Here is a 20,656-nt window from a genome sequence, read left to right as displayed (position 1 = left end):
CTGACACATTGGTTTTATATTAATTATAATAGGGATCCATTACATGTTTCTGACCTACAGAAATTTGAATCTTCCATCCACCTCCCCCCCACCGCCAACAGTACCATTTAAAACCTAAGAATAGCAACTATTGATATAATGTCTCACAAAGCAACTTCCAGATATCACTGTCAATCGTTTTTGCAGTTTTGCATTGTAACTCAGAATTCTCGGTCCAGATTCTAGGATTGTCTGATCATTCTTTTGGTGAATAGCTAAACCTTTTGCATGTATGTGGAAAGGAGCTGGACAACTAACTCAAAAATGTGACTCTCTAATCATTTCCAAAATCGCCTGTCATTCTGGAGATCTGAGTCCAATGATGAGAAAACCAATCAATATTTTCCATTCTCCACATTAGACTGTTGAAGCCATGGCGACGATTTTGGCCGATCTCCGCCCTGAGGACCAATTCACCATCATTGACTTCAACCACAATATTCGTTTCTGGAATGATCACCTGGTTCCAGCCACTCCTAACCAGATAGCGGAGGCCAGGAAATATGTTGAGAAAATCCAACCCAATGGAGGTACGTGTTTGAGGAAATGTGTAAGGATAGCCTAGGGTAACTCGCCGCTGGCCTGCCCAATGGGGAAAGAGCTCATCTAGATCCTCACAACAGCACAGTTATAGCACTGTACTTGCTAAGTGAGGAACCACAGCTTTGTGTTTAGTGGCACCAATTGTGATGTTCCTTGTTGAGTTTCTCAGGGTGGATTAAAGTTGTAGTGTAGCCAAAGAACATCAAGCTATGTTATTAAACAAAGCTTAGTTTATTTACATTACACAAATTATGATTCGAACACATTACAAGGTATTAACTAATAAATAAGACTATACTATATCTATGCTACAGAACTCTATACTACTAATCTATCTTAACTCACACCTACCCCTCTCCTTACTCATTCTTACACCTTCTCCTAGAAGTCTGAGAGGCATTCCCTTTTATACGCCTGCTCCCCAGCTCCATCTGGTGGTAGAATGAAGTATCACATTAACTCTTAATGTGCCAGACATTACACATAACGTCACACCAATAGCACAACACCACCCACTTTCAGCAAAACAGATATTTAGGGGCCGATTCTCCAATATTGGGCCCAAGTGTTTGCGTCGTCGTGAATGCCGTCGCGTTTCACGACGGTGCAAACCGGGCCCGGTTACGTCTGATTGTGGGGCCAGCACGGCGCTGGAGCAGTTCACGCCACTCCAGCCTCGCCGCACCAACCCACACATGCGCAGTTGGGCCAGCTCCATCCTGCGCATGCGCGGGGGACTTCTTTAGTGCGCTGACCCTGACTCAAGATGGAGTTGGTGTTCAGGGACCGGCCGCGCAGAAAGTAGGCCCGGGGGGGGGGGGGAGAGGCCAACCCGCCGATTGGTGAGGCCCCGATTGCAGGCCAGACCCCATTGGAGGCCCCCCCCCCAGTGAAGGAAAATAGTACATAGTAAAACAAAACAATAAAAAATAAAATAGAATAACTGGTAGGGTATTGTGCACCAGCTCAACAGCAGCAACTCTGTACACCTAGCAAAATTATTTACAACACATAAGTGGGCGACTGTTTGCAGGGAGGGGGGAGGAAGGGGGGGGGGGAGAGAAGGGGGGGTGGGGACTGGGGGGCAAATATATATTCGGATGCCAGAGAGATAATTACAGTGGCCGATACTTGGCTGTGGTTCGTGTTGTTGTCGCTTGCTTCTCCCGGACGGATCTCGCTGCCATCTCGCGCTCACCTCTGCTTCTGCCGTTCCTCCCGTCTTTCGTCTTCATTCTCCTCGTTCTCTGCTCCTGGAGATGCCATGCTCGTTTTTGTATCCCGTGCCTTCCTTCCGGCTCTCATTTCCCTGCCTCCCCCCCCCACCTCCCTGATTCTCCTCTCTTGTTCCCTATCTCTTCCCTCTCCCCCGGCCCCCCCATGGTTCGCCTTTCTTTCCTCAGGCTTAGCTGTCTCCCACCCCCCACCCCCCCCCCCCCCCCCCCCCCCCCCCCCGGTCTCTCTCTCTCCCTCTCATGCTTTGGCTACTTTCCCCTGATTCTTGGCTACTTTCCCCTGATTCTTGGCTACTTTCCCCTGATTCTTGGCTACCTGGCTATTCTTCCTCTTGTTCGTTGGCCACAAACAGGTCCCGGAACAGTCGCGTGAATGGCTCCCACGTTCTGTGGAAGCCGTCATCCGACCCTCGGATGGCGAATTTGATTTTCTCCATTTGGAGAGATTCCGAGAGGTCGGACAGCCAGTCTGCAGCTTTGGGTGGTGCTGCTGACCGCCAGCCAAACAGGATTCTACGGCGGGCGACCAGGGAGGCAAAGGTAAGGGCGTCCTCCCTCCTCCCCAGGAATAGACCTGGCTGGTCCGAGACCCCGAAGAATGCCACTTTCGGGCATGGCTCCACCCTCACCCCCACCGTTTTGGACATTGCCTCAAAGAAGGCTGTCCAGTACTCCACAAGTCTGGGGCAAGACCAGAACATGTGGGCGTGGTTGGCCGGGCATACTTGGCACCGCTCACATCAATCCTCCACCTCTGGGAAGAAGCTACTCACACGGGTTCTTGTTAAGTGGGCTCTATGTACCACTTTTAGTTGCGTCAGGCTGAGCCTTGCGCACGTGGTGGTGGAGTTGACCCTATGCAGTGCTTCGCTCCAGAGTCCCCACCCTGTTTCAATCCCCAGGTCTTCCTCCCATTTCTTTCTTGTTGCGTCCAGTACGGTGTCGGCCCTTTTTATCAGTCGGTCATACATGTCACTACAGTTCCCTTTCTCTAGGATACTTGTGTCCAGTAGTTCTTCCAGTAATGTCTGTTGTGGCGGTTGTGGATACGTTCTTGTCTCCTTTCGTAGGAAGTTGTTGAGTTGCAGGTACCTTATCTTGTTCCCCCTGGCTAGCTGGAATTTCTCTGTCAGTTCGTCCAGTGCTGCGATCCTGTCGTCCGTGTATAGGTCCCTGACTGTCAGTGTCCCTCCGTCCTGCCCCCACCTTTTGAAGGTGGCGTCAGTCAGTGCTGGTGTGAACCTATGGTTGTTGCAGATGGGAGCTTTGTCCGACATTTTGGTCAAGCCAAATTGCTGCCGCAGTTGGTTCCAGGACTGGAGGGTGGCTGTCACCACTGGGCTGCTGGAGTGTTTTTTGGGTGGGGATGGGAGTGCTGCCATGGTGAGGGCCCGGAGGGAGGTCCCCATGCAGGAGGCCTCCTCCGCACGCACCCACCCGGCTTCTGGCTCCTTGATCCATCCCCTTATTCGCTCGGCTGTCGCCGCCCAGTGGTAGAATTGTAGGTTTGGGAGGGCTAGCTCCCCCTGGATTTTGTTTTTTGTAGGACCTTCATTGGGATCCTAGCATTCTCCCCCCCCCCCCCCCCCCCCACCCCAAACGAACGCCATGATTAGTTTGTCCAGCGCTTTGAAAAAGGCCTTGGGGATGTAGATCAGAATGGATCTAAGTAGGAAGAGGTACCTGGGCAGCACGTTCATTTTGATCGTCTGGACTCTCCCCGCGAGGGAGAGTGGGAGTGTGTTCCATCTTTACAGGTCCTTTTTTACTTCCTCCGTCAGACTGGTGAGGTTCCATTTGTGGATCCCTTTCCAGTCATGGGCTATTTGGATACCCAGGTAGCGGAATTTGTGTCGGGTTTGTTTAAACGGCAGTCCCGTTAGTGCTGCCCCCCCCCCCCCTACTTGTGGGTGTAATGGGAAGATCTCGCTTTTGCTCATGGTGAGTTTGTAGCCCGAGAAGGCTCCAAACTCTTTCAGGAGCGCGATGATTCCGTCCATGCTGCTCTGTGGGTCCGAAATGTAAAGGAGCAGGTCATCTGCATAGAGTGAGACTCTGTACTCTCTGCCTCCCCTTCGGATCCCCCTCCAGCCTTTTGCTGCTCTGAGCGCGATTGTTTGTGGTTCGATCGCTAGGGCGAACAGCAGCGGGGACATTGGGCATCCTTGTCTGGTGCCCCTGTGCAGTTGGAAGTATCGGGAGTTGGTATTGTTGGTCCGTATGCTCGCCATGGGAGCGTTGTATAGGAGCTTTATGAGGAGGTGAACCCTGTTCCAAGCCGGAACTGCTCCAGTACCTCTATGAGGTATTTCCATTCGACTCTGTCGAAGGCCTTTTCTGCATCTAGAGAGATGATCAGCTCTTGTGTTCTCTCCCCGGAGGGGGTCATTATCACGTTCAGCAGGCGCCTGATGTTCGAGGTAAGCTGTCTACCTTTGACAAAGCCCATCTGGTCCTCTGTGACCACCTCAGGTACACAGTCTTCTAGCCTTTTGGCTTGGATTTTGGTCAGTATTTTGGTCTCCCTTCGCCCAGAGACCGTACTGGGTGGGTACTTGCAGCGGTTCCTTGTTTCGAGCCCTTGGTTGTGGCACTTTGTAGCCCTATTCCTTTTCTAGCCTTGTTTGTCCCTCCTTCCCTGCATCCCCCCTCCCCGGTCTCTCCCTCCCTGTGTACCCCCCGCCCCCGGTCTCTCCCTTTTCCCCCCCTCTGTTGTTCCACTAATTAGCGATGATCCATTTACATTGCTCGCATCATTCATTCACTGTTTTCAATCTTTTGTCTTAAATAGGAACAAACATTAATGAAGCAATCCTGTCAGCAATTTATATATTGACGGAAGCCAATAACCTGGGTCTTCTGGACCCACGATCTGTATCGTTCATCATTATGGTTTCAGATGGAGACCCCACAGTCGGTAAGTAGTCACTCAGAGTACCTTCATTAAATGAAGGAGATAAAAATACATCAAGTTACATAGAGTCTCCAGCACAGATACAGGCCATTTGATCCAACTGGTCAACGCCGGCCCTTATACTCCACGCAAATCTCCTCCCCACTTCTTCATTTAACCCTTTTGGTATAAACCCCTGTTACTTTCTCCTTTGTGCGCTTATTTTAAAGCTAACTTTTAACTACATCTATGCTAATTATCTCAAACTCCTTGTCATAGCATGTTCCACCTTCTAACCATTTCCTGGGGAAATTGCTTGAATTCTCTGTTGGATTCATTACTGACTTTCTGATATTTCTGAGTTCTAGTTTTGATCTCCTCCACGTGTGGAAACATTTTCTCTGGTTCACCCTATCAAACCCTTTCTTTATCCGGAAACGCTCTCTTGGTTATTCCCTAGCCTTCCAAGAAATAGGCCCAGTCTTCCCAAGTCCTTGCAATAGGGGATGACGGTGGCACTGTCGTATTGTCATTGGACTAGGAATCCAGAGGTCCGGGGTAATCCTCTGGTTCATATCCCACTTCACCAGCTGGTGGAACATCAATTATATTTTTAAAAACCAGGAATTATAAAGCTTGTCATGATGTGCAGACACACACATAATGATATACAGGCAGGCACAGACAAGCAGCTAATGGACACAGAGAACAGGACATGACCAATAAGCAGGCAGGACACTCAGGGGTGGGATCTGAATATAAAAGACACGAGGCACTCACATTCCTCCCCTTTCCACTGATGAACATCTAGAGAGTCAGTCAAGGGTGTTGTTACAATCTCACACCTCCACCACGTGGCTAAGAGCTGGTCTGGTTCAGTCAGACAGAGTAACCACACTTAAATTAGCAGAGAGTCGAACTCACAGAGAACTGTGCTAACTGTGCTATTAGTTCAATAAACCTGATTGAACTAACTTCAAGGGCTGGAGTATCTTTTTGATGTAAGCTGCATCCAGTTACAGCCAGTGTTATACCAGTGTACCTCACACGACATGATACCAGGAGACTACTAATTTAAGGTGGCTTACCTCAGTCCGTTCCGTAATGACCAGCAAATGTATCCCGGCACCATGGGGAAGATTCAGGCTCTTCACCAGCTCAGGACCTCCGGCAATCTCAGTGCCGACTGACGGACATTCAAGCAAACGTTTCTGCTGTACATCGCAGCCTCAGACCTCGAGGGTGCGTCTGATGCAAGGAAGATCGCGCTTCTCCTCTCAACCGCAGGTGATCAAGCCATCCAACTCTGTATTGGTGACCATGAAACTATCATCGACTGTTGTACAAATCCTTCAGGCTCACTTTTGCCCTTTAGGGAAGGAAATCTGACACCCTTACAGGTCTGGCCTACATGTGACTTCAGACACACAACAATGTGATTGATTCTTACCTGCCCTCTGAAATGGCCATGGCGAGCCACTCAGTTCAAGGGCAATTTGGACAACAAATGCTGGTCTTGCCCGTGACACCCAAGCCCCATAAAATAATTAAAACCTCTCACCTCTGGTATGATCCCTGTGAATAGTGCAAATTAACTTAGGCAGATTTCCAACGCGACCTATCAACGAAAGTAAAATTGTGTTTAAATGGCACCCTTTAAGGCCACAAAATCTAATTATACATAGGTAGATTCTGGGGCCACTAGGGGTTCGTAGGTACTTGTTAATTGCAGCTCCATAAAATAAGAGATAGCTTAAAATTACCCCTTTCTTTCTATGGTGTATTTTTTGAAATCTTGAAGTCTCCTATACTTCCATTCAACTTTGAGTTCCATAGAACCCCTGGTCTAATTAATATGATTTCCCTTTACTGACAGAAGGATTTTTGAAATAATATATTTGAGGATATGTTGATTGCACGGTAATATTCAGAAGAATTTCCTGGGTGTATTTTATTTTCAATTATTTAATGATGCTAAGTAGTGTTTGTCGAGACTTGTATTTGCGATTTAATTGACATTGAGGTTTTCTGGTTTGTTCTCGTGGCCTCGTCTATACTGGGAAGGTTTCCCTCTGCTTATGAGTAACTCTGGTCTGATTCAGACTGATTACTTCAAAAGTACTTTATTAATACCATATACATCGGAAACATCCAGAAGACTCCTCAAAACATTGGAGCCATACCATTAATGCTTTTTGCAGAAGATCTTAAATGTTATGTGAGGACAAACTCACCAAATTCAGTACCCTCTCGCAAGCAGGTACCGCAAGCATTGAGACTAAGATCAGCCACCATCAGCTTCCTTGGGTTGCTCACATAATTCAGGGATGGGATTCTCCGGCCGTTTGCTGGAGGAGGGATTCCCTGTTCCCGCCGGCAGCTCACCCCCGCCCGCAGGTTTCCCAGTGACGTGGGATGGCTCCAATGGAAAATCCCTCTACAAGCAGCGGGAGTAGAGAACCCTGTTGCCAGCGAACGGTACGCAAACATTCCCCGTCGGTAGCGGGTTGGACTCGGAATGGTGAATCCCAGCCCAGATGTCAGATAACAGGTTCCCAAAGCAGGTCTACTTCTCCCAGCTCAGTCAGGGCAGACTCACCACAGGAGGGCAGAAGAAGCGGATCAAGGGTGCGCTGAAAGCCAATATGAGCAAGTGCAACATTGACATTAATTCCTGGGAGACCATCGCCTTGGATCAAACCAGGTGGTAGCAGAGTCGCTCGGAAGGATCCCAGCATCTCGAGAGCCAATGATGACAAAATGAAGAAGAAAAAAGGGAGTGCAGCGAATAGAAAACGCCATGACCTAAATTATTAACACATGCCCAGACATCCCATATGACAACAAATGCTCAATGTGCCATAATGTTTGCAGATCCCAAATTGGCCTCATCAACCATCTTCAAATTTATGGATGGCCATCATCCTTGCATGCACGGGATAGCCAGTAATTGATGTTATATATATATATATATATATATAGGGGCAGCAGGGTAGCATGGTGGTTAGCATCAATGCTTCACAGCTCCAGGGTCCCAGGTTCGATTCCCGGCTGGGTCACTGTCTGTGTGGAGTCTGCACGTCCTCCCCCTGTGTGCGTGGGTTTCCTCCGGGTGCTCCGGTTTCCTCCCACAGTCCAAAGATGTGCGGGTTAGGTGGATTGGCCATGGTAAATTGCCTGTAGTGTCCTAATAAAAGTAAGGTTGTTGGGTTACGGGTATAGGGTGGATACGTGGGTTTGAGTAGGGTGATCATGGCTCGGCACAACATTGAGGGCCGAAGGGCCTGTTCTGTGCTGTACTGTTCTATGTTCTATGTTCTATATATGATGAGCTCCTGGGTAAGTACATCACTCTTGTGTGCAGACTACACCATCTCTCTAACACATGATTCTGATGTCATGATACACATCACTATCTAGTTACCATAACTATTAACCCATTCTGATACACCTCCACACCAAGTATAATGTTAAAAATTTTTAATAGCAACATTAACCTGCTGAGCCATTCCAGATGATCAGCTAATATAGTGATGCCAGCTCCGATGCCAATTTTGAAATGTCTTTAACTGCCATATTGACTAACCCGGTGCCTTGATCATGCACCTTTACTTTGCCTGGGAACTCTGTAGTTCCATGTCCAATTTCTTCAATTTTAAACAGGAAACAAATGCAGCCATGAATAGAGCGAGAAGATTTAAAAGCACCTCTTGGCTGATCGCTCCATGAAGAGGACAAACACCACATCGCTCCCTCTTTTATACATTGATAATAATTCCGTTTCTTAGTCCCCAATAATTAGAACATTAAACACATGCAATCAGTCCACCATAAATTGAGTCTCTCAGGTGGCTTCCAATTTCTAACGGAGCAGCGTAATACTGTTGGGAATGCCTCCACTGGGGTGCTCACTGCAGAAACCTCAGGTACTGGGAGCTCAGCTTCATCCATTTCCATGGGGATGACAGACTCACCTGTCACAGGTTGGCTCGCTACTTCACTGCTCGGATAGTCAACAATGCTTCCTGCTGGCAACATGGTTTTAGGTTGCACCGCTGGCTGCTGGGACAATTCTCATCCTCGGACATGGTCATCATGTTTCCGGACGATTCGTCAAAGGTCTTGTTTTTGATACGATTCCTGGGATCCAACTCGAACCGCTTCCACAATCTCTGATGTACAAGGCTCCATCCACTGAATACGGCCTTGCTGATTTGCCTGAATCGTAACTTTTCTTCTAGCTGAACTGACTGCCCTCAACCCTCTCCCGAGAATTCAGAAACACCAGGTTTAGTCTGGTCCTGAGATGCCTTAGAATCCTCTGCCTCACTTTGGACAACAGCAGATCCCTGCTGCTCCAATACTTGATGTACTGCGCCGAAACTGGCAACCTGTCCAAGAAATTGACAATTTCCTGCAGTACTGGGGGAGATGCTACACTTTCTGGTGAAGGCAGGCGACTAAGCACATCTGTATTCACGACATGTGTTCCAGGCCGGTACTTGAATGTATATTGGAAGTCAGACAAAATTAACACTCAACGCTGAATTATTGATGAAGCGATTGGCAGAATAGCCAATCTTCTTTAAAAAGATCCAAGAGTGGTTTGTGGTCCATAAGGATGGTAAAGTGCCTTCTATATGCATATTGGTGGATATTCTTTAGCCCACATACTATTGACAAACCTTCTTTTTCAATCTGTGAGTAGCTTTTCTTAGCCTCTGAGAGGGTTCTCAATGCCTGTCCAATAGGTCTTTCAGATCCGTCGGCCATCGTATGGGACAAAACAGCACTGTCGCCATTTGGGGAAGCATCACAGGTTAAAACCAGTTCCTTAGACAGGTCAAACTGCACCAATAAACTTGACGGAAGTAACAATTGCTTTAATCTGTTAAAAGCTTCTTTCTGGCGCGTCTCCCAAACCCAATGCTGGTGCTTCTTTAGTAGCATATGCAAAACGGTCAAAATTCTCGGCAAATTTGGTAGAAACTGCCTTTCGTAATTCACCATTCGTAGGATGACTTGCACTCAGATGTGTTTCCGGGGGCCGGTGCGACCTTTATTGCTCTGAGATTGTCTTCTATGAGGTATAATTCTTGTGTAGTTACGTGACAGCCCAGATAGGTGACCTCAGTGGCTTGAAAAGTACATTTTTCCTGCTTGAGGAATGCTCCAGTCTCTTGAAATTTCCTTAGCACCTCCTCTCAATTAGCTAGGTACTCTGCTTCTAACAATTCAGTTATCAAAACATCATCCAAATATACTACAATTCACATCAGATCTTGCAATAGACTTTCCATTGTTCTCAAGAAAATAACACATGCCCACAGTACACCAAAGGGTAGGTGTATATCCTGAAACAAGCCTTTGTCCGTGTTTATCATAACATAACCTCGGGAGGCCTCGTCTAACTCAAGTTGCTGATATGCGTGGCTCATATCTAGCTTTGTATAAGATTGACCTCCAGACATCTTTGCGTACAAACCTTCAAACTTGGGGATTGAATATTTATCTAACTTGCAGCTTGATTAACTATTAATTTGTAGTCTCCACAGATGCAGATGGTTTTGTCAGGCTTTAACACGGGGACTATGGGTGCTGCCCACTCCACAAATTGAACCGGCTGGATAGTGCGAATTCCTTCCAATCTCTTAAATTCCATGTCCAACTCTCACGCAAGGCATATGGTACTGGTCTCGTTCTAGAAAATGAGGGGTTGCTTCTGGATCTACATAGATCTTTGCCTGGAGGCCCTTTATTTTATCTAACTTGTCGCAAAACACATCCTCATACTTCTTCATAACTCAGGCAGCCCCTCTTCCCATACTTGGAAGATCTCTATTCAAAGAATTGGGGATTTCTCCCAGTGTCTTGTCCAATAATTATCCCTCAATTAACATCTAAAAACATAGCTGGTCATTTATCTTTGTGTTGTTTGTGGATCTTTCTTGTGTTGAAATTGTCTACAGTTTTTCCGACATTATAGCCATGGCTACACTTTAAAAGTACATTGTTCACTGTAAAGCATTCTGGGATGTACTGATATTGTGAAAGGCATCTTGTAAAATCTCTTTAAAAATTAAAATATGCAATGTCTTCAGTACTACCTACATCCATCAATCCAGTAACTTCCTTGAATAATTCAACCAAATTTCTTAAGACATGACCTTCTTTTCCAGAGCCATGTTGAGAATCTCGAGTAATGCTTCTTTATCAAGGTACTCATGCAGAGTATGCTTAATGATTGCTTCTAACAACTTTCTTAGAACAATCATTAAGCTAATGGGGCTATAATTTATTTCTTGGGCCTGACTCATTTTCCTTTTTGTATATTGGTACAATGTGAAATGCACTCCAGTCAATAAAAATGATTAAAGACTCCAGCTAGCTATTAAATATAGGAGCATGGGCCTCAATTAGCACAGCTCACATTTTTTGAGTAGCCTCGGGTAAATGGCGGCTCGACCACTAGCCTGATGGAATTTCAGACTCTTTCTCTTTTCAGGATTACATCTGTATCCACTTTAACATTTACAAAGACATTAATGGTAACTGAGCTTAATCTCCAGGAGTGAAGAATATTGCAAAATAATCAATTCAAACCTCAGGCATGACCTTGGAGTTCACCTGAAACTGCTGTGACCTTATGATGTCCTTTGTCACCCTCCGACCCCTAACGCAACTAGGAAAGATTTTACATCCACAACTTCCTTTTCCACTGACAGTAACATGAAATCCAGAAATCAGCGGGTATGACAGGCTTAGCTTGACCAATGCAACCTCCATCCATGCATAGGTACAAACTGAAAAAACCCATAGTGCTACACCCATTCCGGTGGGTTTTCTTGCGAAACAAATATCCCCTCCTGTTCTCTCCACCTCGCTGCTCGGTTGCCTATCCCTCTCTCCAGGCTGCCTACATTGGAAAGCCTAACTGAGCGACAAAACTGACCACTAATCTGTCCACTGCCCACTAATCTGTCCACTGCCCACACTCACTGGGAGATTTTGCCAACCTTACCTGGCAAGCAACCTGCGTGAGTTTCTCAACGCCATAGCAGCGACGAGTATGAAAGGTTGTTGGAATTTCAACCTTGCCTTGATTTTCTGTTCCCACTAGTAATGGTGGGAAAAATTGTCTGTGATCACCCGTCATTTCTCCTCTGAAATTGACAGCGACCTCTGGAGTCCACGCATGTTCAGTTAAACAGGGGATGCAGAAATTGTCATCGGTGGGTCTTTAGAGGGTGCACTGGTCCCAACAGACTACAATCAAGTGGAATCATTGAACTGATGCTAACTTCCATTGTCTTGCTGCTAAGATCACTGCAAAAAAACTTGCTAAAAAATTCACCTTGGTGAATGGGGTTTAACAAGTTCTTTTTAATGGCATATTAAGTTCATAGCTACACTGCTTTTTATATTTCTATATTTCAGAAATGTCATTTCTCCATTAGGATAAAAAACATCCTCATTTTTAAGCAAACCATTAAAGTATATATTATTGATACTTTAGCTTCCAGCTTAATCATCTGTGTATGTACCAATCATTTATTTTGCTGTCTTGAAAGTTTAAGTGGAGTGAAGGGATTCAGTGGCTTTTGATTCCTGGTTTGCTGTCATCCTGACAATTGCTGGCATCTTTCCAGCTACAAAAGCTGATGGACATGCAGCAAGCAAACCCATTTCTGATGGGGTGTCTTCACATGGCGCACCTTTGCTGATGGCTGAAGAGGCCAATCCTTGAGAGGCAGGTTCTGCCACAAATGCTGGGCATGAAGCAATCAAATGTCATTGTGTATTGTTGTTTTTAGCGTTGGCTTCTGTCGCCAAGCCACGTAGACACTGATCATCGGGATGGTGCACATCAGCCCGCGGGAGGTGCAGCCATTTTCTTCTCTGATCAAGTTAGTGACTCCCAGGTGGAACAATCGATGCGTAGGGCCTTCACGCCACACTTGCAAAGATCCTTGAAGTGGAACTTTGGGCATTCCATTGGTCAACTGGCTCCTGCTTCTTCGCCATGTGGAAAGTCCTTGAGTATGAGATCTGTCTTCAATCCTGTGGCCATCCCCTAGCCAACAAAGCTGCCTCTGTTTTATAAGTGTCCACAAATTTGGGAGCTCTGCCTTGGAGAGGATTGGTGCATTCATAATCCTGTCCTGTCAGGATATACACATAATGAGTTGCAGACAGCGAAGATGAAAATTGTTGAGCTTCCTTTCCCATGTTTTACAGCCATGTAACAAGGTGCTGAGAATATAGACCTTATAAACCTTCAGCTTGGTATCAGGGTCGGCTTGATGTTATCCCAGTCAGAAAATATTCCATCGGTAAATAGCGTGAATGTGTATGTTAGTTTACTGACATACAAAGACACATGTGTTCAAATTGCTGAAAAAAGAGACATGCACTTGAAGCTTTTCATCTTACACTCAGAACGCATTCACAAGATGAGTGACGATGTCCTGATGAGTGCAAGAAGAAAAGCTTTGACATGCCTCTTTTTTTCAGCAATCCTCAAGTTCTTTGCTCCCACAAGACTCTGTGTCAATAATATTCACATACAATAGAACAATAATAATCTTTATTAGGGTCATAAGTAGGCTTACATTAACACTGCAATGAAGTTACTGTGAAAATCCATGCGAATATATTACTCCATGCAAATTAGCCCTAGTATCTTGAATGTCTGCCTTGCTTCTTTTAAGGGTTTGGATTCTCCGCCGGCGGGATGCTCCGGGCGGGATTCTGTGATCCTGAGGTTATGTGTTGACACTGTCGGAAACGCCGTCGCATTTCTCGAAGCCGTCAACGTGGCCTCAGTATCTGCAATTCTGGCCCCGACAGAGGGCCAGCACGGCACAGGAGTGGCCCACGCCGCTCCAGCTGCTGATCCCGGCATCAAATGGGCGCCGTGGGATCCACGCATGCACAGTGGCGCCGGCGCCAACGCGCGCATGCGCAGTAGATTCCTTCAATGCGCCGGCCCCAATGCAACATGACGCAGGACTACATGGGCCGGCGCGGAAGGAAGGAGGCCCCCAGCCAGAGAGGCCGGCCCCCACATCGGAGGCCCCCCCCTGGGGTTAGACACCCCACCCCCCACCACAGGTCGCCCCAGACCCTTCCACGCCGGGTTTCGGCCGGCTGAGAGCAGGTGTGGACGACGCCGGTGGGACTCGAGAATCGGCGGGCCGGCCGTGTAGAGCGACCCTGACCGGCGCCGCGCTAACCACAGCGGAGGCAATGGGGCCGATTCTCCGCACTGCGGAGAATCGCGTGCTGGCATCGGGGCGTCGTGGCGTGATTCGCATCGGTCGTGGGGATTCTCCAGCCCAGCCCCGGGCTGAGAGAAACCCGCCCTCTGTTTTGCCGGCAGCCCGGGGGTTTCCCAACGGCGTCGGGCTGCTCCAGAATGGGAAACCCCATTGACTAGCCGGCGTAACGGAGCATCCTGCCAGCGGGGTGAAACAGAAATGTGGCACGGCGGGGCGGAGAATCCAGCCCAAGGACTTTGTGATAGAGTAACCGCTGAAGTGATAATTGCCTTTTAATGTAGATTTTTAAACAGTTATTACTTTCCATCCACTAAAGGTGAAAGTGGGTGTGATCGTTTAGCAGACTGTGTCAATAATCTTGTTGGATTTGCATTTTTGGGCTGGACTCTGATTATTAAACAAGGTGTACAAGTCTTTTTTCCTTTCACTATACTGCCCCTACAGATAACATTTTGTGAGTATGCTATTTCTGAGAAGCATCTATTCGACTCGCTGCTGGACGATTAACGCCGATTCAGCCATTCATATCACTTGTGGCTCAGATGACGGCACTCTCACCCGTGAGTCAGGAGGTTGTGGGTTCACGTCGCAATCCAGGACACCAGACCTGAAATCGTGGCCTGCAATGCTTCGGAAATGCTGCACAGTTGGAAGTGCTGTCTTTCTGATGAGGTGTTAACCTGAGACCCTATCAGCCCTCTCAATTGGATGTAAAAGATCCATGGCACTATTTTAAGGAGCTGGGGAATCCTGGCCAATATTGACCCCCCCCCCCCCCCCCCCCCCACTCCACCCCTGTCCCCCACACACAATAAACATCACACAAACAGATCAACAGGTCATTATCGCATTGCTGTTTGTGGGATCTTACTGTGTACAGATTGGCTGCCACATTTGCTACATTATGACAATGACCACGCTTTTAAAGTACTTAATTGGCCGAAAAGCTTTATGGGATGAGATTATGAAAGGCACTATATAGATGCAAGTCTTTCTTTTCAATTCAAAAGTCCTGACTATAAACAAGTGATGAAATCCCCTCTATACATACATTTTGTATATTTAAAAAACGCAAATACGGATTCCAGATCCTTAGAACTTGATTTTAATCTGCAGGTGAAATTAAACTGAGCAACATACAGAGGAATGTCAGAAGGCAAATGCAGGAAGACTTCTCTCTCTTCTGCCTTGGAATTGGGTTCGATGTGGACTACGACTTCCTGGAAAGGATAGCTCTCGAAAACCGAGGAGTCGCTCGCCGCATTCAGGCAAATGTGAATGCATCCAGTCAGCTGACGGTAATGCATTACTTAAAACAATCAGTTAAGGCTTAGAACATAAGAACATAAGAACTAGGAGCAGGAGTAGGCCATCTGGTCCCTCGAGCCTGTTCCGCCATTCAATGAGATCATGCCTGATCTTTTGTGGACTCAGCTCCACTTTCCAGCCCGAACACCATAACCCTTAATCCCTGTATTGTTCAAAAAACTATCTATCTTTATCTTAAAAACATTTAATGAAGGAGCCTCAATTGCTTCACTGGGCAAGGAATTCCATAGATTCACAACCCTTTGGGTGAAGAAGTTCCTCCAAAACTCAGTCCTAAATCTACTTCCCCTTATTTTGAGGCTATGTCCCCTAGTTCTGCTTTCACCCGCCAGTGGAAACAACCTGTCCGCATCTATCCTATCTATTCCCTTCATAATTTTATATGTTTCTATAAGATCCCCCCTCATCCTTCTAAATTCTAACGAGTACAGTCACAGTCTACTCAATCTCTCCTCATAATCCAACCCCTTCAGCTCTGGGATTAACCTCGTGAATCTCCTCTGCACACCCTCCAGCGCCAGTACGTCCTTTCTCAGGTAAGACCAAAACTGAACACAATACTCCAGGTGTGGCCTCACTAACACCTTATACAATTGCAGCATAACCTCCCTAGTCTTAAACTCCATCCCTCTAGCAATGAAGGACAAAATTCGATTCGCCTTCTTAATCACCTGTTGCACCTGTAAACCAACTTTTGTGACTCATGCACTAGCACACCCAGGTCTCTCTGCACATTAATATTTCATCATTTAAATAATAATCCCTTTTGCTGTTATTCCTACCAAAATGGATAACCTCACATTTGTCAACATTGTATTCCATCTGCCAGACCCTAGCCCATTCACTTAACCTATCCAAATCCCTCTGCAGACTTCCAGTATCCTCTGCACTTTTTGCTTCGCAACTCATCTTAGTGTCATCTGCAAACTTGGACACATCGCACCTAGTCCCCAACTCCAAATCATCGATGTAAATTGTGAACAATTGTGGGCCCAACACTGATCCCTGAGGGACACCACTAGCTTTTTTGCTTCTGCTTTCCATTTGTTTTAGAATCTTAGAATTATAGAGCCCCTACCGTGCAGAAGGAGGCCACTTAGCCCATCAAGTCTGCACCGACCCTTTGAACAACCATACTACCTAGGCCTAATTTCCCGACCTATTCCTGCAACTCCACCCTAATGGGCAATTTAGCATGGCCAATCTATACATCTTTGGACTTTGGACTGTGGGAGGAAACCGGAGCATCCGGAAGAAACCCACACAGACACACGGAGAAGTAGATGAAAGGGTTGACACTATAATTAACTTTAAAGGGCAGCATGGTGGCGCAGTGGGTTAGCCCTGCTGCCTCACGGCACCGAGGTCCCAGGTTCGATCCCGGCTCTGGGTCACTGTTCGTGTGGAGTTTGCACATTCTCCCCGTGTTTGCGCAGGTTTTGCCCCCACAACCCAAAGATGTTCAGGGTAGGTGGATTGGCCACGATAAATTGCCCCTTAATTGGAAAAAATGAATTGGGTACTCTAAATTTGAAGAAAAAAAAATAATCTTTAAAATGTACTATTACACATTTAGCTCTATTAGACAAAGGAAAATATATGCTAATGATGGCATGTAGTTTATCAATACATTTCTCTTGGGTAAATTGATGTTAAGAATCATAATTTCACCCCAAGTCTTTTCCTACAGCTTTTAGATATTTCTACTGGCAAGCATCAAGGGAACATTTGAATTATTTCAGCCTGAACTACTTTCTTGAAAAATTAGTTTTATTACTTTGTGCATTCCTTTACTGGTCCTTCTGACTTTGTACTTCAAAGTTGTACCCAATTTTGAAGTAATTTTTTTTCTAGGATCTCTTTACTCTCAAGAGAATTATTTCATGGTCTCTCTGTCTAATCTGCTGTGTGGTGGTCCACTTCCTGCTATCTCTGCGGGGGCAAATGCAAGGTCACCACTTGACAGCATAAGTGGACCTCCAGCTCGGTAGGCAAAGGGGTCGCTTACGCGTTCTCGTCCAACTATTCCACAGAGATGTCCGTCGGAGTGCCTGTCATCTATTTTCAAGTCCCTAATAATACACCAGCTTGGGCAGTATTCTTTCTGCAGAACCCCCTTCTGGATAGGGTGGGGGGTGGGGGGGGGGGGGGGGGGGGGGGGGGTTGGTTGGTATAACTGTATTGATGTGCTGAAAAGTTCAAGTTGAATTTAGTTACCAGTTTGTGATTCTAATTGTGAATGACAGGATTTCTATGAAGAAGTGGCCACGCCATTGCTGAGAATGGTCAACGTACGCTATGGCGATGACGTATCAGAGGTGACGCAAGATAGTTTTGACAAGTATTTCAGTGGATCTGAGATCATTATAGCAGGAAGATTGAAGAACAAGAAGCCTTCAACTATGACATGTCGAGTGTCAGCATCTTCAGTAAGTGCATGTAGCAACCCATTGATCTCAGTACAACTTCTTGGATCTTGGTAAATATAATATAGTTCTCACAGTTCTAACAATTACTTGTCAATTGTTTTGCCCATAAATGTTTTTGATGAGTTGCTGCTGTTAAAGCTCCTGTGCCTTTGGGATATTCAATAGCCCCAGAGCTAATTCGTAACGTAGATTCATCTCTCCTTTAACTTGTAATTCTATGCGGTTGGCTTTGTAGTTCAGCATTCTATTAGTTTTCTTGTTTGCTTCTGTACATTGGTTCAACACATTAACCATTGTGTCTGCTATAACTCTGTAGTCTCTTTCAGTTTTGTTCTTAGCTTTATGGTGTGAGCGATACTTTATCTGTGTTTGAATGAGTTTAATCTGGCATTGCTCTGCCCACTTACACATTTTATCAATTCATATTTCAGAACTGCTCAGTTTCGGATTACAAACCCCACCACTTAAAATAACTACTTTTTGCAGTCAGTTACGTTGGCTGGCATTAACCTCAGTTTCAAAGTTGCTGCTTATCTTGAGCAGAAATGGCTGTGTTAACTCATTACTTTGCATTTGTTAAAGGGCGTTTAATGCAAGAAAGCCTTAAGTAAATAGCAACTTCTTAATGTACAATGAAATTACTTAAACCCTTCTAATTCTCTTCTAATTAGAGTTTGGACTAGCCAGTACTTCTAAAGCTTTCCTCTGCTGTGGCCCCATTTTAATGCTTCACCCTTGATGTGACCCCAAAGCAAAAATTGGGGCTGGTGGGGATGCAAACAGAAAATAAACAACAAAAACACCTACCATTTTGTAAAGAGCTCATTGGATTAGGCTATGGCTGATGGACCATCAATTCGACTCAAGACACATTTAGGATCCGAATAGTGGCTTTAATCTGCTAGTTGTTAGCCCGGTGGTCGACTACAGAGAATGGCCGACCGCCGGGAACTCTAGGTACTTATACCCTGCCTCGGAGGCGGGGCCTACTTGCCTCTTGACCAATTGGAGAGCAGTCACATGACTAGTCCCAACCAATCGGACGAGAGGCACATGACCAGCCAGAGCCAATGGGAAGCCAGTGCTCTGCACCAATGGCAGTGCTCATATCCATACCACCACATTGGCCACAGGTAAAAGAAAATTGTGTACATTTGAAGGGGGCCTCGCCACCAATCCCGGGACTGTCAATCCTGAGTCTCCGCTCCACGGCTGCTGTTGCTTCCTCGGAGCTGGCCGCTCCAGTAGCTCACCCTGCAACCACACTGTCATGACCCTCAGTTTGGGAAAGCCTGGACTATAAGTACCAACTGCAGCTTAAATAACGTTACAGGAAATAATGGAACTGTAAACAACTGGCGAAAGGTTCACTTCGCAGAAGAAACATATTGCAGAGCACTATAAAAGCGCGACCATGTTATACCATCCATCATGTGTAGCAGGCAAATTGTGTGCACATGAATACACCATTTATGAACAGTGAGGCCATATCTGAATATTTGAACATTTTGTATTGAGTTTCTGAATCCAAGCTATTTTTCTGCGTGTGAAGTTTATTTTAATAGTCATTTCACTATTAAAAACAGGTTAGTTCATGATTTTGTTTAACCAGCAAAGAAATTTCAATTGAACATGTGAAGAATTCTTTACTTGATTTTCAGACCCGTTTCTGCTTATATCCTGCCCTGTTTTCCAGTTGTTATGTAGCTCTCGCTCTCTCTCTTTTTGTGCTTTTTACATGTTTTGGGGAAGGGAGGCTGCAATGAAATAGCGTTTCTATTTCATGGTGAATGATGATTTGCTTCACAGTTGACTGCAGAAATAGCAGGGCTGAAAGAATTCTAATTTACAAGCATTGACACAACTGCATGCGTGTTTGTTTAATGCTATTTTTGTGTCATCAACCTTGAGTCACCTTATCAGGAATATCTTGACTAAAATGCACCTGATTCTTTGGGATTAAAGAAACCCAATCACAAATATATAATCTGATAATCACACTGCTGAGTAGATTTAAAGGTTTAGTTTTATTTTTTATTTTTTTTTGCACTGAAACAGATAATTTAGTCAGTACACAGCACAGTAAATTGAAGGTAGCCTGCACAACATCACAAAGGCAGTAAAAGTACACTGGAGAAATCTCAGGAGCATCAACAGAAATGTTTCTAATCTTGTGACGTGACCAGACAGTGCTAGTAAAAGTACATCAGAGTTCATTCTTGGGCAATTCTGGATTGTGGACTTGTAACAAGATTAACATATTGCATTGTTGTGAAACTTTGGTATGTCCTTTCACATATTCTGTTCTTTTTCAGGCAAACGGTGACCTATCATTTCAAGTAGACTCTTCAACAGATGAGCTCGACAAGATACTGGCTATGCAGAAATATGTACTTCCGGATTTTACAAAGCAGCTGTGGGCCTATCTTACCATTAACCAGTTGTTAGCTGAGAGGTTAGCGTCACAATACGTTAATGTAATGTTACTACTCTGGTCACTAGATGGTGCAATCATATAAATATCACAGGCCTCCTTGACTTCAGGGAGAGTGGGAGAGAGCAGGCGAGAGCAAGAGATGTAGAGAAGAGTATAATAATAATCTTTATTATTGTCACAAGTAGGTTTACATTAACACTGCAATGAAGTTACTGTGAAAAGCCCCTAGTCGTCGAACGCTGTTCGGGTACACTGAGAGAGAATTCAGAATTCAGAATTACCAATTCACCTAACAAGCACGTCTTTCGGGACTTGTGGGAAGAAACCGGAGCACCCGGAGCAAATCCACGCAAACACAGGGAGAACATGCAGGCTCCTCACAGACAGTGACCCAAGCCGGGAATCGAACCCGAATCCCTGGAGCTGTGAAGCAACAGTGCTAACCACTGTGCTATCGTGCCGCTAAGGAG

The 20,656-nt window shown here is 45.8% G+C and overlaps 1 protein-coding gene across 1 annotated transcript in view; it reads left to right on the top strand.

The window, feature by feature from the left end:
• itih2 (inter-alpha-trypsin inhibitor heavy chain 2) overlaps positions 1 to 20,656 on the top strand; it is a 57,486-nt gene that overhangs the window by 21,092 nt on the left and 15,738 nt on the right. Inside the window, exons 8-12 of the mRNA XM_038811884.1 lie at positions 401 to 569; positions 4,609 to 4,734; positions 15,108 to 15,289; positions 17,567 to 17,749; positions 20,065 to 20,204. Coding sequence (XP_038667812.1) covers positions 401 to 569; positions 4,609 to 4,734; positions 15,108 to 15,289; positions 17,567 to 17,749; positions 20,065 to 20,204 — 800 coding nt within the window. The remainder of the gene's footprint in view (positions 1 to 400; positions 570 to 4,608; positions 4,735 to 15,107; positions 15,290 to 17,566; positions 17,750 to 20,064; positions 20,205 to 20,656) is intronic.

This window comes from Scyliorhinus canicula, chromosome 11 (genome assembly GCF_902713615.1).
Source record: "Scyliorhinus canicula chromosome 11, sScyCan1.1, whole genome shotgun sequence".
Lineage (NCBI taxonomy): Eukaryota > Metazoa > Chordata > Chondrichthyes > Carcharhiniformes > Scyliorhinidae > Scyliorhinus > Scyliorhinus canicula.
This window is presented reverse-complemented; position numbering and strand designations above follow the sequence as displayed.